This window comes from Montipora foliosa, chromosome 5, assembly GCF_036669935.1.
Source record: "Montipora foliosa isolate CH-2021 chromosome 5, ASM3666993v2, whole genome shotgun sequence".
Lineage (NCBI taxonomy): Eukaryota > Metazoa > Cnidaria > Anthozoa > Scleractinia > Acroporidae > Montipora > Montipora foliosa.
The window spans coordinates 36408319-36423973 of record NC_090873.1 but is presented as its reverse complement, the minus strand read 5'-3'; the positions used below and the strand labels follow the sequence as shown (position 1 = coordinate 36423973).

The 15655-nt window shown below is 40.4% G+C and overlaps 1 protein-coding gene across 1 annotated transcript in view; it reads left to right on the top strand.

The window, feature by feature from the left end:
* The first annotated feature begins 895 nt into the window (after positions 1-895).
* The window catches only part of LOC138002668 (uncharacterized), a 25626-nt gene continuing 10866 nt past the window's right edge, over positions 896-15655 (top strand). Inside the window, exon 1 of the mRNA XM_068848667.1 lies at positions 896-2032. Within this exon, the coding sequence (XP_068704768.1) occupies positions 1805-2032 (228 nt within the window). The 5' untranslated portion in view covers positions 896-1804. The remainder of the gene's footprint in view (positions 2033-15655) is intronic.

Below are 15655 nucleotides of genomic sequence, written 5' to 3'. Positions count from 1 at the left end.
ACGTATGTTTCTTGAGTAGGTGTGATTTCGCAATTCTGCCAAGTCTGGCCTTTGTCAAATAACAAATGAATCATTTTAAAATTTGAAACTGTTAGAACCTCTTTATTCATTGATTTCAATAATGTTCCATATATAACGTATTTATGATTTAGAAAACGACATGGTTATGACCACTTTTGTTTTTGGGCAAAATGAATGAATTCTGTTAAAGGAAATTTATTGCCCAGAGGAAATAAATGGATTTATGCTGAGTGTGACATGCTTAGTTAGTTATTTCCCATGTTGCAGTTTGGGCATTTCTGTCATCCGGGATTTTCTGGAGATGATTCACCATTTGTGCAAGCTAGGCGGAGACTGATTCAACAGAGTCAAATCAATTTTCCCTCCCCACCCTCCCTATTTTTGCTTTCTTTTGGATGGCGTGTGTCCCGTGACCTTTGCTGGAATCATGTCTTCTATATTTGGATATTCCCTAGGTTACCACGCTGATTTTCAATAAATGGCCTAGCCCATCAGGGCTTGGCCAAAATATCCCAAACAAATGTGGTATTATTTGTGTCCCAGCAAACGGACCTCGCCCAGAGCAATGCCTTGCCAACAATATCAGTCAGACTGTATGGAGCATGAAGGGTTGTATAATATTTATATATTATTAATTGTAAATCAACTTAGACCATAATTAATAACAAATACTATTAAGATTATATTAACTATGTTATATTATTATTATTAGTTCTCTATTAAATATAACTCACGTTAATAATAGTCATATTAATATTACTAATTATTATTATTAATATTACCCACACCCACGACCTGTACCCACACCCACACCCACACCCACGACCCACGACTTGTACCCACGACCCACGACCCACGACCATTAGTCAAAGTCCTCAAAACTCCAATAATTTAAAAGATCCGATCAAGTGGATTGTGGTTTTAGTATAAGCACATGAAGGTCTTGCAACACGCAAGAAATGAGTGAAATCTATTTTTCAAACCGGATCGACCTGACCGCTTTTACAGAGACAGCCTCTTAATACATTTCCTTGGTACTACCCAGATAAATGTATGAAAGTCGCCCGAAAAGATGAGTTTCCCAGTAAAACCGAGTATTACTTGCAATGAAATAAATTCTTGTCACGAAAGTCTTCTTTGTCAAGCGGTCATCGACAAGGTCTCCCAATCTCAGGATCTCAGGCTCGAAAGTCTACTTAATTAAGTCATTTTCTCCGTAAGGGAAATTTACAGCTTAGCACGTAAGATGAAAAGAAGATGAAAGAAAAGAAGTAGTTTCAAGTTAACGGATATTTCGCTAATGGCTTGTCAATTTATTGGTGTTACAAAACACACCACGGCTTGAGGAAAATGTGTCATATTTTTATGTCCGTTTTAGTCGATATGTGATTGCCTCAGCCTTGTAAAAGGATTGGATGAATTTGTTAGGGGAATAAATACTCATAAGATCTTGACGAAAACCTAATTACATTTTCAAAAAACAACACCCTTCTCAACCGCGGATATTTATGTTCGGAACAATTGGCTCACATCGTTAATTTCTTAATCTCTTTCAAAACCGCGGTGTTTACGTTACTATTGTTTTCAGAAACCCAAGTTCACGGAACAAAACTGAATATATGACAATTTTAAGGAGAGCATTTTTATTAGCTGTTTGACTTCACTGTCCATTTGCATTCTTCCTCCTGAGCTGAAATAGTTTAATCACGTAGAATCGGGTAATCTTCTAACTGTAGCTCGGGTCACCATTTTTTTTGTCAACTGAGAGCTTCATCTCGTGAGGATGACATTCGATCGTATCTCTTCAGATCTGACGTCTAAAACAAAAGCAGTCTCCAGAGGACGTAGTTTTACAGGAACACAAAGGAAAAACGTTTTCCGTAGTCAGAATATCGAAAGCACTCGAAAGCACATCATGTTTGAAACACCTAGCCTCCAAGTAAAATATAGTTTGGAGATAATGATACGTCGCACTGCAGTGTTCGCGTGTTTTAACGCTTTGCCGCCGCAGGTATGATAACAAATTCAGCTTCTAACTTATACTTATACCACTCAGTACGCGGTCTCTGTAAGCTTTAGTTGTATGTGTGGCAACTGATGATATAAGGCAATGTGTTGGTTTAGGCTAGAGAGGAGGCCCCGGGCCCTGATATCAACATCAATCTATTTCACGTCCATAATTGAAAAAGAAAGGAAATAAATTACAATTTCAATATAACTGATAAAGGTAAAAACGAGGGAGAAGGAAAGCGAAGTTAGTGAAAACGGTACCTAATATTATTAATTAAAGGATGTCTAGAAACTCAATGAATAAGAGTTTAAGCGGTTAGCTCCCAGCTATAAAAAGGTACTTTTGACACACGGGATGCTTTACTACAGGAAACAAATATAGTTACAGGTACTCAATTTTTCGATAGGTATCGTTCTAGTAACCGTGGGAAGGAGAAATTTGGGGGTCTTTAAAATGTTGGGGGAAGATCTGTTTAGAGGTTAAAAGCAAGAGCTTGAATTGACTGTTTTTATGCGGCCAACATTCATTCTTGTTCGCTGTTTGTAAACATTCCGTTTTTAAAGGCATAACGTGTATTATAATTATGTACTTGGTGGGCAAACGAAGGGATGAAGAAATTCTGAGTCATTTTCATCTTCTTATCATGGCAATTCGACCTTTGTTTGATCACAGTCAGACAACCATAAAGATTTGAGACCGGTAAAGGCGCTGTTACACTGTCCAATTTTTCGTGCTACTTGTCTCGCAACGCCCTTTCTACAAACGTTCTCTCGTTACTAAACAAGTCGTTTTACGGTGTTACACTAAGCAACGTTTCATACAACTTTTCTCGTTTCGATGTTGCGACACAAGTTGCAGATCAGATGTTACACTGAGCAATGCTTAAAAAGTTTGTTGCAAGCATTGCGGAAAGTAGAACTTAATTCTACTTTCCGCTACGGTTTCTGTAACTGGTCTCGCAACGTTTTCGGCCGTTACACTGAGGTATGTTAAATTGGGCAATGATTCGTGCACCTTGTCTCGCAATGGCAAGTTGCACGAAAAAATGCATAGTATAACAGTGGTTACTGATCTTATTTGCTAACCGCCTGGTTCAACAAATCAAGAGAAATGTTCCGTAAAAAGACTACCAATCCGTTTTATTGACAGTCAGATAAATAAAGTTTATTTGACCCTCTTCACTAAGGTCGTGAGGACGTGACTCTCGTCAGAGAACCAGTGTTGCGAAAGAAAGGTTGCGATTTGTAGTTTTCATGGCCCGTTGCAAACCGTTGCAAAATACAATAAATTTCTCCGCTGTATCAACTAAATTGACTTTCCGTCATATGGTCTGCAATCTTTAGGGTCGGGTTGTCTCACCCACAAAAACCAATATTTGATTTAATTTGAGTAAATTCCATTGGTGTCCTCAATTGGTGCTCTAGTGCTAAATCCATTGACACTTAATAAAGTTGTTGTTAGTATTATTTTGGAAGTCTTTATTGAAAACAGTTCGTCCCTATCCAAGAATCAACCGGCCTAGGTAACTATACTGTACATGTACAACAAACTAATTTAAAAAAAAATATAAATAATAATAATAAAAATATTCTGAAAACTACTCCTAGTCACGTAGATAATGAAGCCACCTAACGACCATTATTGCCACATTAACCGTTTTGTATTGTTCCCGACACGCATACAGTTCCTTCCATTATGTACCATTAATTCCTTGTTCATTTTGTCCGGCACACTCATATCGCTTTTGTTGGCACCGTTTCTTGGGCATTTTTCCAGATGTCATGGAATATCCCACAATACTTCTGGACCTTTCGCTTTAGTTATCATTCTCCAAACATGGAACTGTGTATCTTTGCTTATACCAAGGTAGAGAGTTTTCAGATTCACTAAACTAATACTTTTCCAGTATGCTATGGTATAGTGGTCGTGGCATTCGATCGTGTCTGTCCTTGTGGAGTGTTTGTGCCATGTTTAACCAACCACATAGGATGTTGGATACCGTTTCTTGCTCATTGGAGCATACTCAGCAGTTGATTGTTGGTGTTAATTAATTGTTTTCTAATGGACGTGTCCGCTGAGAGGACTATATCTGGGATGTTCCTCCATTCCTTGAATATCTGATATGACGCAGGCGCTATTTCTGGATCCTTCCAATGCTGAGTTACATATTTTCCAACCCGGGGATGTTCCATGACTGCAAATCTTCTCTTCTGCTTGGTGGCCTTTCGTTGGATTTCTTTGATGTTTTTGGGTTATTTAACAATTATTCTATGAGCGCGCGTTGGATATGAGATGGTAAATAGCCAACGAGGCGCGTAGCGCCGAGTTGGCTATAACCAGTCTCATATCCAACAAGCGCGAATGCAATAATTGTTTTATTAAATTCCTTAAACTCCAAAGGTTTGGAAGTACGAAATACGAGCGAAAAAAGGGAGAAAATCCTAGCGAAATCGAAGAAACTTGATGAAGATGCGATGTTGTGTAATACCTGGTGGTCAGACGGACGCAGGCTGATCACAAAAACATTTCTTACCTTTTCGCGTGCTTCTAAGCTTCGAAATTGATCCAAACTTTCCCCCAAAACGTTTTTCTTGTGCTTTATACCAAGAGAAATTTCGATTTCTGGCGTAAAAAAGTTTAGCTTAGCAACGTTTAGCGCAATCTTTTACCATATATGGTCAAACTAAGGTATATGAGCTGATAACCGAGATTGAGTGAACCAATTAGAGCACGAGAATTGGATTATCCGAGGTTGAGAATTTAATAATTAACATTAACCCTTACTACCTGATCGGCTTGTGTGATAAGGACAGCTCCATCATTAAATAGCGCTTTACACTAATGACGTCATAACAGTTTAGACCCCCGTCGTGACTCAGACAAACCAACTCCAAATCTGGAAGAGTCGCAAGGGAAAATATGTGAATGGCGAGCAGTTCTCTTCAATCGTTTACGGTTTTAACTGACGAAGACGTCGTTCCTGGCTCTATATTCGAAAGAGAACCAGAGGAATACACTGCCGAACAGCTGAAACGGTGGTTAAAGTGCAGGGGATTAAAATTTAGGGGCAAACGCGTTGAACTTGTGAAACGTGTGAGAGACTGTGTAAGTAGTGGGAATCACCACACTCTTGACCCGAGCATCGATAATAGAAAATGGTTTGCTTCAAAGATACTCAAAGAACGTTCGGGTGTACAGGGAAAATGCAGTGTAAGTTCTGTTTCTTTTATTCTATCGAGCGGTTGGCGGGTTTATATCCATCGCACAACATTCCTTCCCTCTTTAACTATGGCCACGTGCACTACCATGCGTTGGAATCCATTCAAAATATTGATGACACTGAAGAAATCGAAGACGGACTAGGACATATGACTTCTTTGAAAAATGGAAGGACTAATACGTGGATTCGGGCTTCGTGCACGATATGATGGATACGCTTAACTGGGATCGATATTTTGTGAGAGCTCACGTTTGGCCGCCTATGAGAACAGAGCTACCTCACAACGTTGTTGTGGTTATATCTTTGAACATTGGTGCTGTTCTTCACGCTTCCTGTGAACCTTGCTGCGCTTCGTCTCTAGATCGCTGTAGTCATGTCGTAGCAGTTTTGTTTTCTGTGCTTGACTGTGTTCAAATTCACGGACCAGTGTTAGCACAACCTTGCACAAACCAGGAATTCCTGCATTGATGTTCTTGGAATAAGGGCAAGAAAAGGAACAAAAATCCCATACGGGTAAGCGATGCAAAATACCTACGCAAAAGAGAAAAGCAATCCACTCTGTAGGTGATTGACTTTGATCCGAGGCCAGCCAAATATCGAGAAGTTAAGACGCACCATATCAACAACTTCCTGAGTAACATTCAACTTTTGCCACAAGCTGAGGGTGGAGAAATTTCTATGTGGGGAACTAAATTCCACCTACAATGACTGCAACCTTGAATGTGAGAGGAGTAGAGTGTTGTTTGAGCAAGTGAGTGCCTTGTATAACAAATTAAAGCCAGAAGCCTTGATGGAAATTCCGGGAAAGCAAGAGCAAAGCAAATAAGAGAAATGGTTCTCTGAAAGATGGTGTCGACTGAAAGCATCAAAGTGTCTTTCTGCATTTAAAATTGGAAAACGTGTTAGTGAGTCTCAGCCAAATGCAGCTGTGGAAGCACATAAATTTATTTTCACTAACATATGGGGACTCGGGTCTCAAGATTTTCAGACTTACTGGGTGCGTTATGGTCTTGATTGTGAACCAAAGGTAATCATGAAGTACGAAAGTGTCACAGGTGAGAGAGTGTACTCATCAGGGTTTTTGGGTCGACCCCAAGTTCCCATTCCTTGGTTGTTCTCCCAATGGCCTTGTGGGCAAAGACACTGTTGTCGAGATTAAAACTTCGAAAATATTCAAACAGTACAGTGTACAGACAGCCACATCTTCCACCTCACCAGTTGCCAATAGTGTTCTCAGTAGACACTGCCTTAAAGCAGAGAACGGAAAGTGTGTTCTGAAGCATGCACTCGCTCCCACATTTGCTTTGAGCCGATCGTAATGTTTGTCTGAGTCTGTGCAGGGGTCTAAATGACAAAATTTTTTTTACTAGGTTGCCATAGGCAATCCAGTTAGAAAATGCATTTGTTTGTTAGTTTTCTTTCTTCTTTCTATAATTTTTTCCGTGTCATGAAAAGCCTTGCCTATCACTCCGCTGCTAAGTAGTGTCTTTGTGCATAGAGTCTTCTGTGCGTATTTCTTAGGTTTGAAGGGGCTGGGGTAATGCGTAGATTTCTCTGGTGCACACAGGAGAACATTTAATTATTAACCTGGAATGGCGTCGAAAGTCATTGAAAGGCGTTTTAGTGGATCTTTAAACAAAATATACCCTTATGGAGCTCAATAATGGAAAGTCAATTGGACAAACAACACAGGCCGTGAAAAAAATATCTGAAATCTGAAAAGCGACGAGAAATGGACTTCGACAACAATCTATCGCCCGTCGAGCCGAAATGAAAGTGAGCTGTATTTCTAATATTTTTACCAAGTGTGCTGTTATGTAGAACACTGAAACCAAATGGAAAATTCTCTGGTAACTTATGGGTTCAGAGAAGACAGAGAACGAATCGAACATCTAAAATGGATCTGTGATCTCTGTTGTCTGGCTTTTGAATAATTTTACTTGTACTCAACTCGGCAGAGTCTTCACGTAAAAAATAATTGGAAATGTGACAGCCAAGAATTATTTGAAAAAAAGCTTGCCGTCTATTTTGTGCTTCATTATTCAAGGAAAAGGTTCTTCATGGAAACGGTTTGATCCTGAAATTTATTTTTTTGCAATGTTGCGTATGGTATTTTGACACGATTGGTTTGTTCTCTTCACGCACGTAATGAAATAGGAAGGGGGTTTTTCGCTGGAAAAGGTGGCCTTTATGAATTCATCATGTTTCATAATTTCATAATAGTTTTTATGGCAATAGTAAAGCATTTTCTTGTCAAAATGTGTGTTAACTTAATTAAATATACCATTTGCGCCTCGTGAGTTTGTATTTGCCGTCTGCCGTAATCTTGATTTCCACTATCAAAATTACCTCCAGAACCACTTTTTGCGTAGAATAAGGTTTTAGAACGATTTTCGTGTCTTCTTAACGATTTGTAAACATTTTGTGAAAATATTTTTATAACGGGTCACTCGTGCAACTTGATCTCCCGATTATGTATAACATCCACTTGGCCTTTTGACATCCCATTGAAAAAAACTAGTAAAATTTTCGCGGACTGGTCGATTTCTCTGAAATTTGAAAGGATGATTGCTAACGAATTGAGAAAGACGTTTCACAATAACTAAAAATTCCTGTGCTAAGCATGAGAATTGGACGAAGAGGTAAATGCGACTTGTTTTGATTGTTGTGCAAATTTTGACAGAGAATATTAAACTATGAAAAAATACCTATCTTTATTTTTAGCATTTATTTGAACAAAAGAGATGCAACGCTTGACGAGAAATAATATTTTTGTTAATATTTTAAAGAAGAAAAAATTCGCGGGAATCGAGACTCGGTGAAAATAAGTTAACAAATTTGCATAAGTGCGTTGAAATGTGATACGCGAGGAGACAGGAAATTTTTCTCTCTGACAAATGATTTTGTCATTGCAGTGTAAATGAAGTTTATTTGGGAAGCTAACACTATTTCTTTAACTACCTGGTTAATCCAATTTATTGCTACGACTTGCTAGTGCGAAGATTGTTTACCCAAAAGTAACCCTTTTGCGAATTTTGAGTGTCATGAAATTACATCATTTGCGTGACAATATATCCCTTTACTCTAACCCAAAAATATTCAGATAGTAACAAACTTCATAATTATTTAACCATTTCTTCTGCTTTTGTGCTTGTCAGCATTGTGATTTGCGATAATTTGCAAGTCTGTTTTTTGTATCTCATATAGATGTTTAGATTTTCAATTAAATGATACGTTTCTCTGGAACCCGGCAGCTGACAGAGAAGGCTTCTCGACCCGACAGATGAAATGTAAATATCCCATTAAATATTACAACAATAATTTAAAAAACCAAAGACGGACGTTTTTTGGCAAAAAAGTCGTTAGTTGTTTTGAGGCGAAATGACAACTAACGACATCGCATAAATTCGTAAGCCACAAACCCGTCTAAAACGGACGCAGTTTGCTCTCCGATTGCACAGAAAAGACGAGGACAACTGTACGTAGAGGTAAGTGAAGTTTATTTTTACATTTACAGCTTACTTTAGCATTTATAAGCTCAAACTATATTTTCCCATCATCATGGCTTGGCTTCGCGAACGAAGATTTAAGAAGTTAGTCCACGTTGACGTCGACTGCAGGCGCGCTCGTGGCTGACCAGACCGATGCGGGAGAGACAGGGCCGTGAGCAGTGACTGCAGGGAAAAGAAATGTTTGGTGTGGTGGTGGAGGCGGCTCGGGCCTTACTCCTCTGTCTCTTATCTTTGAGTGAATTTTTCCTGTCCACTTCGAACTGGGCAGGAGCTTGGTGGATTTTGTGGCGCCAGGCCACACGGTCAACAGCAAGGTTAGACCACTGGCTGTGGTCGATGTTGCAGGCAGTGAGCGACTTCCTCAGGCTGTCCTTGAATCACGTCTTAGGAGCCCCTCTCTCACGATGGCCAGAGGACAGTTCGCTGAACATGACGATCTTTGAGAGGCGATGGTCTTCCATTCGGGAAACATGACCAGCCCATCGGAGCTGGTACTTCAAGATCAAGGCTTCGATGCTGGAAACCTCAGCCTGCTCTAGGACTTCAACGTTGGTGATCAAGTCGGTCCAGCGGATCTTAAGGATGGTGCGCAGGCAGCGCTGGTGGAAGCGCTAGAGGAGGCGGATGTGGCTGCGATAGGTGACCCAGGTCTCAGAGCTGTAAAGAAGAGTGATGAGAACAACAGCCCTATAGACACGGATCTTTGTTTTACATTTCAGACTTTTGCTGTTCCATACTCGTTTGTTTTGTCTACCGAAGGAGCTGTTGGCCTTTGCAAGTCTATTGTCTATTTCCTTGTCGATCTTGGCATCAGAAGAGATGGTACAACCAAAATAGGTAAACTGCTGAGTGGATTTCAGTTTAGTGTCGCCAATGCAGATGTGAGGTGGCCGATATTCTTCATGGGGAGTTGGCTGGTGAAGAACCTCCGTCTTCTTGAGGCTGACTTCTAGGACAAACAACCGCGAGGCATCTGCAAAGCAGGATGTGACGCGCTGAAGGGGCTCGCTCTGTGTGGGCGACAAGGGCAGCGTCATCCTCGAAGAGAAAGTCTTGGATCAGCCTCTCCTGCGTCTTGGTGTGGGCTTGGAGGCGTCGTGAATTGAAGAGACTGCCATCCAGATCATATCTGACGTACACTCCCTCGTCATCATCCAAGTCCTCAGTTGCTTACTTGAGTATCATGCTGAAGAAGATGCTGAAGAGAGTCGGTTCCAGGACACAACCCTGCTTTACACCATTGGAGATGGGGAAGGGTTCTGACAGGTCACCGTTGAGCCTGACCTGGCCGCGTTGGTTCTCATGCAGCTGGATCACCATCTGTAGGAACTTGGGGGGACAGCCAAGTCGTTCCAGCATGACGCCATAGTCCTGTCCTGATCACCGTGTCAAATGCTTTGGTAAGATCAATAAGAGTAGCATAGAGTCCCATGTTTTGTTCTCGGCACATCTCCTGAAGTCGGCGGAGGAATAACACCATATCGATCGTGCCTCTGTTGACTCTGAAGCCGCACTGGCTCTAGGGAAGGATTTCTTCAGCGATGGTTGGAACGAGCCTGTTGGGCATAACCCTAGCAAGTACTTTGCCATCGATGGAAAGTAGGGTGATTCCCCGATAATTGGAGCAGTCAGACTTTTTACCCTTGTTTTTGTACAGAGTTATGATGACGGCGTCGCGAAGATCTTGTGGCAGCTTGCCCTGCCCCCAGCAGCAGACAAGAAGATCGTGAAGCTTGACATGGAGCGCCGGACCCCCATGCTTACAGATGTCTGGTGGGATGCCGTCAAATCCTGCTTCTTTGCAACTTTTGAGTTGATCTATGGCTTCATTCAACTCTTCAAGGGTGGGTGGTTCATCGAGCTCCTCAATGGGTGGCAGTTGAGGAACACGATCAATGGCAGTGTCTTGTACATTGTGATTAGCACTGAAGAGGGTTTGGAAGAGCTAGGACCAGCGAGAAAGGATAGAGGTGTTGTCGGTGAGAAGGTCCTGACCGTCTGAACTGCGCAGGGGGCTCTGGACCTGATGGGTGGGGCCATAGACTACTTTCAGAGCCTCATAGGAACCTCTACAGTCACCGACATCAGCGCACAGCTGGGTTTCCATAGCCAAACAGTCCCACCAATTGTTCTGTAACTCTCTGATTTTGCGCTGTAGGATGCTGCATGCCCGTCGAAAGGTAGCCTTCTTCACATGGCAGGTTCGTTGTGCGAGATGGCCCTGATGAGCTGCCCTCTTCTTTGATAGTAAGTCCTGGATCTCCGTGTTGTTCTCATCGAACCAGTCTTTGTTTTTCTTCTTTGTATGCCCAAGGACTTCTTCGGATGTCTTTAGGATGGCTGATTTCAGGTTCTCCCACAGAATGTTAGGGGAGGGGTCATTTGTGCAAGGGGATTCGTCGAGAGTTTGCTGCAAGTCAGCTTGGAACTTGGCTTTCAGCTCCTCCCGGCACAGGCTGTCGACTTTAAGTTTCTTCTTGGGATTGCCTTTCTTCTTGTGTTTGAGTTTAAAATGCAATCTGAGCTTGCAGCGAACGAGGTGGTGATCAGTGTGGCACTCTGCACTAGGCATCACTCTTGTATGTACAATGTCTTTCAGGTCTCGTTTACGCACGAGCCCATAGTCAAGTAGGTGCCAATGTTTTGACTGAGGGTGCATCCAGGTAGCTTTAAGGCTGTCTTTTTGTTGAACAAAACAAGTTGGCAAGTTGGTGCTCTGCGCAGAGCAGGAGGCGCCCGTTGTCGTTTTAGTTACCAACGCCGTGTCTTCCGAGGACTCCTACAAAGTCTATAAATCGTACATCGAGCTTGGACTGCCTGTGTTTCCCGTAGTTCATTCAGTTGACACAAGGTGATCATGTGCACCTTTATGGTTGCTCAGCACGTGATAAATTTCTTCCTTTTGAAAAAACATCATGACCTCTCCGTTTATTCATAAAAGTCAGAGACTGCAGAGATTTTCGTGTATTTAAGATCGATTGTCATTAATCTTTCGATGAGAATTCGATTCAGAAAAACTATGTAATTTTTTTTCATCTGTCTTTTGGCTTATCTTTTTCTCGTGGCATCAAATAAGACTAACAAGAAGAGGAATTATGAAGTGGAAACAACACCTTCAGTCTTTGCTTAGTGTGTGCAATAAACGCTTGCTTAGTGCAACTGCAAGACATGCTGGAAAACGTCCGTCAGAGCAATTTGCAGTTAGTTTTTTTTGCAGCGTATTTATTAAAAGAAGAATCGAGCGAATTTTACTCAAGACCGTGTTTCGTTATCTTTAAACTGAATTTATTGCCAAAGCTTAAAATACTAAAAGACCTCAAAATGGTACAGGACATTACAAAATAATTAAACGTCTGAGCCAAAGGGACTCTGCTAGCGCGACATATGAGTGACCCCTCAAGAAGTCTTGATGACCCCCTACTTGAAAAAAAAATAACTGGAACGCTGCAGTTCAATACCACCCAATTCAGATCATTCTTTTGTGTATGTGTGTGTGTAACACGTACCACAGGCAACCCAGTGTACGCTTTATGGAGCTTCTAGTTAGTAATAGTGCAAAGCGCTATTGATAGTCAAGTTGTAGCTCTTTGATATATCTCTTAAAATCTTTAAATACTCGTCTGATTTCAAACTTCTATCTTTCTTTCTCTTCTAAAAGACTTAATGTCTTTATTATATTTTCAATGGCACGCCAAATTTTCCTGTTTACTCGCCCTATTATTGTTATCATTATTATTATTATTATTATTATTATTATTAGTATCATTACATTTTTTGATTATTGGACATCGAGCATCTTATCCTTGAATTGATATCTTTATTAGTTAATCTCTGTTTAGCTGCTTTTAAATGGCCTATCCTCGTTTTCTGTTCATTTTACTCGATGGAGTCGTCTGTTCTTTCTGTGAAAAAGATTTTGTCTCGCTGGGTCGCCTGCATGCGTGGCGCTGCAAAAAACGAATTCATCGCGGGGAACGTCACAATGTTGGAGAGGAACAACTCCCGAATGATCATGATCCTGTAGCAAACACTGCTTCACGTGTTTGTTTCATAAAGTGCTGTTGTGGTATCCTTTTTAAGGGAAACAAGATTAAAGATGCATCAAAGGAGCTGTAGAGTTGTTTTGGGTTTGAATGATCAACTTCGCGCTGACCTCAATGATATTCACGCTCACTGATTAAGAATATAGCAATAGAAGTGTTCCTTTAATAACCTCCGGTGTCCGTTCTCTTGAACCTGGAGATTATGGTTTTCCTGACATTAAAACAGGAATAAATCTACCTAAATTTGACGATCAATGGATTATTTAAAATCAGTCCTTCTTCTTAAACTTCCAAGCACGGCTCAAAATCTCAGCTCCAGTATCAAACTTTTAAACGACACTGTTTATGACTATTTCTCTGCTAATTTTGGTCGCACAAGCTACTAATGAAAGCCTGATAAAAAAGTGGGAAGACAAATCTAAACATGACCTGAGGAAATCTCTCAAATGCAAAGTCGTAAAACACTCCGCTAATGCAGATATACATATCTCGTCTACTGCGTGACATTAAGCTGCGAAACAACACTTCTCAAGTCAACACTGATCCGATGAAACATGATTATTTCATCTCTAAAAATTTCTGGGGTTATGTCAAAAATATCTTCAATATAAAAACCGAAATTCTCCCTTCATTTTCCATGGACGAATGTTTTGACTACTTTACAAGAACTCTATCGTCAGTAAATACGACCGTAGTCTTCAACCTTCCAAGCAGGATACAAACGTTATCTCATCCTGTAATTCCGTTTAACCTTAATTGAACCTCCTACATACCAACAGATATCAAATGTGATTACAAAAATGAAGGCTTCCGCTTCTCCTTGTCCCTTCATCATCATCATCATCATCATCATCATCATCATTTATTTGCCTTTATGTGTATAACAGATTTTAAAAAAGCATACAGCAGGTTGTTAGGCGAGGAGACCTCAGGAAACCACCAGGCTTATAGGAGAGGCCACCTCGGCATCACAATATTAAACAAAAATAAGGGCTGCGAAGGAGTGCGGCAGGAACTAACTCAGAAACTATTTTAATAAAAACTCTAGCACTTTGTTCTTAAACATAGGAAAGCTTGACAAATTGGTAATAGAGGCAGGAAGATAGTTCCAGACCCTAGGTCCTTGGTAAAGAATTGTGAACTTCTTAATGTTCGTGCGACAGGAATGCACACGATAAATACCGGCTGTTCTTGTGTCATATTTATGGACTTGACTGTTTGTCATAAACAGATTGAAGAAAAGTGGAGGCAGCAGATTATTGTGGTAGCGGAACATGAATTTAGCAATATCGAGGGTATTGAGTTGGAAGATGTCTAAGATTTTCAGTTTAGAAAAAAGAGAAGCAGTATGTGCTCGATATTCTGAATTTGTAACAGCTCGCACCACTCGCTTTTGCAGATAATAAATTCTATTTAAATTAGATACGTAAGTGGACGACCACGTAGAGTTACAATAAGTAATGTATGGATAAATTAATGTATAGTACAACATAAGTTTGGTCTTACAGGATAAGTAGAAACGCGTCCTGGATAAAATACCAACTGATTTAGCGATTTGTTTACAGACAAAGTTTACGTGATATTTCCAAGTAAGGTGTTCGTCTAGATAAACCCCAAGAAATTTAGTTACATTACTTTGAGTTAGAGATTGACCCCCAAAGGAGAGAGAAAAACTGTGATTGACCTTCCTCTGACTCGGACTAAATATAACATAATTTGTCTTTTGGACATTAATCGAGAGCTTATTGCATCTTAACCAAACATCAATATTTAGTAACTCATTATTAAGCACATTCTCCAAGTAGTTAGGATTAGAGTGTGAAAGAAAGATACTAGTGTCGTCAGCAAAAAGCAGAGGTTCAGTTAATTTGGAAGCTCTAGGAAGATCATTTATGTATAATATGAAGAACAAAGGGCCCAGGATGGATCCCTGAGGAACTCCACACTTAATGGTCTGCGTTGGAGAACATGTTTGATTAATTTGGACAAATTGCCGGCGGCATGAAAAGTAGCTTTTAATCCACCGTAGAGCCACATCACGGATACCATAGTGCTTCAGCTTGGTAAATAAAATTTGATGGTCAAGAGTGTCAAAAGCTTTGGAGAGATCTAGGAAAACACCTACAGTAGTTTCACGTTGGTCAATTGCCGAGGAGATTTTATTTATCAAATGAATTAGAGCATGGGAAGTTGAGTAGTTTTTCCGAAATCCGAACTGGCAGCGGTATAATATATTATGTTGTTCGACGAATTCAGTTATGCGATTATACATCACTTTTTCAAAAAATTTTGAAAAGTTGGACAACAAAGAAATAGGCCTGTAGTTTGTGAAAAGACTAGGATCATTTGCTTTGTAAATTGGAATCACTTTGGTAACCCTAACCCTTAGATCAATTATCGATCATTTGTTTTAAAAGATGTCCGTTTCTTTGCACCTAACTATCTGAAATTAACCCTACAGCTTGGTCAACTGGATCCGTTCCAAGCGAATGGAAGAAAGCCTGCACAATCCTCATCCAACTTTCGTTCAATTACTCTGCAATCTGTGCCCTTAAAGTTTTTTTTACCTCGTGCCTTCGTAATTCCATTTTTAACTTCCTTGCCGCTAACAATTATATTGAACATCAAATTCAAAAAGGTTTTACACCTGGTCTCTCAGGACGTTTTGAGCATACTGCTCAAATGGCTGACATCATTAACAAAGCTCGTACCAAGCAGCGTTCTCTTGTCATTACTCTCCTAGACCTCAAAAACGCCTTTGGTGAAGTTCATCAGAATTTGATTCAAACCGCTTTTGATTACCACCACATCCCTGATCATATCAAACTTCTGGTTAAAAATATGTACA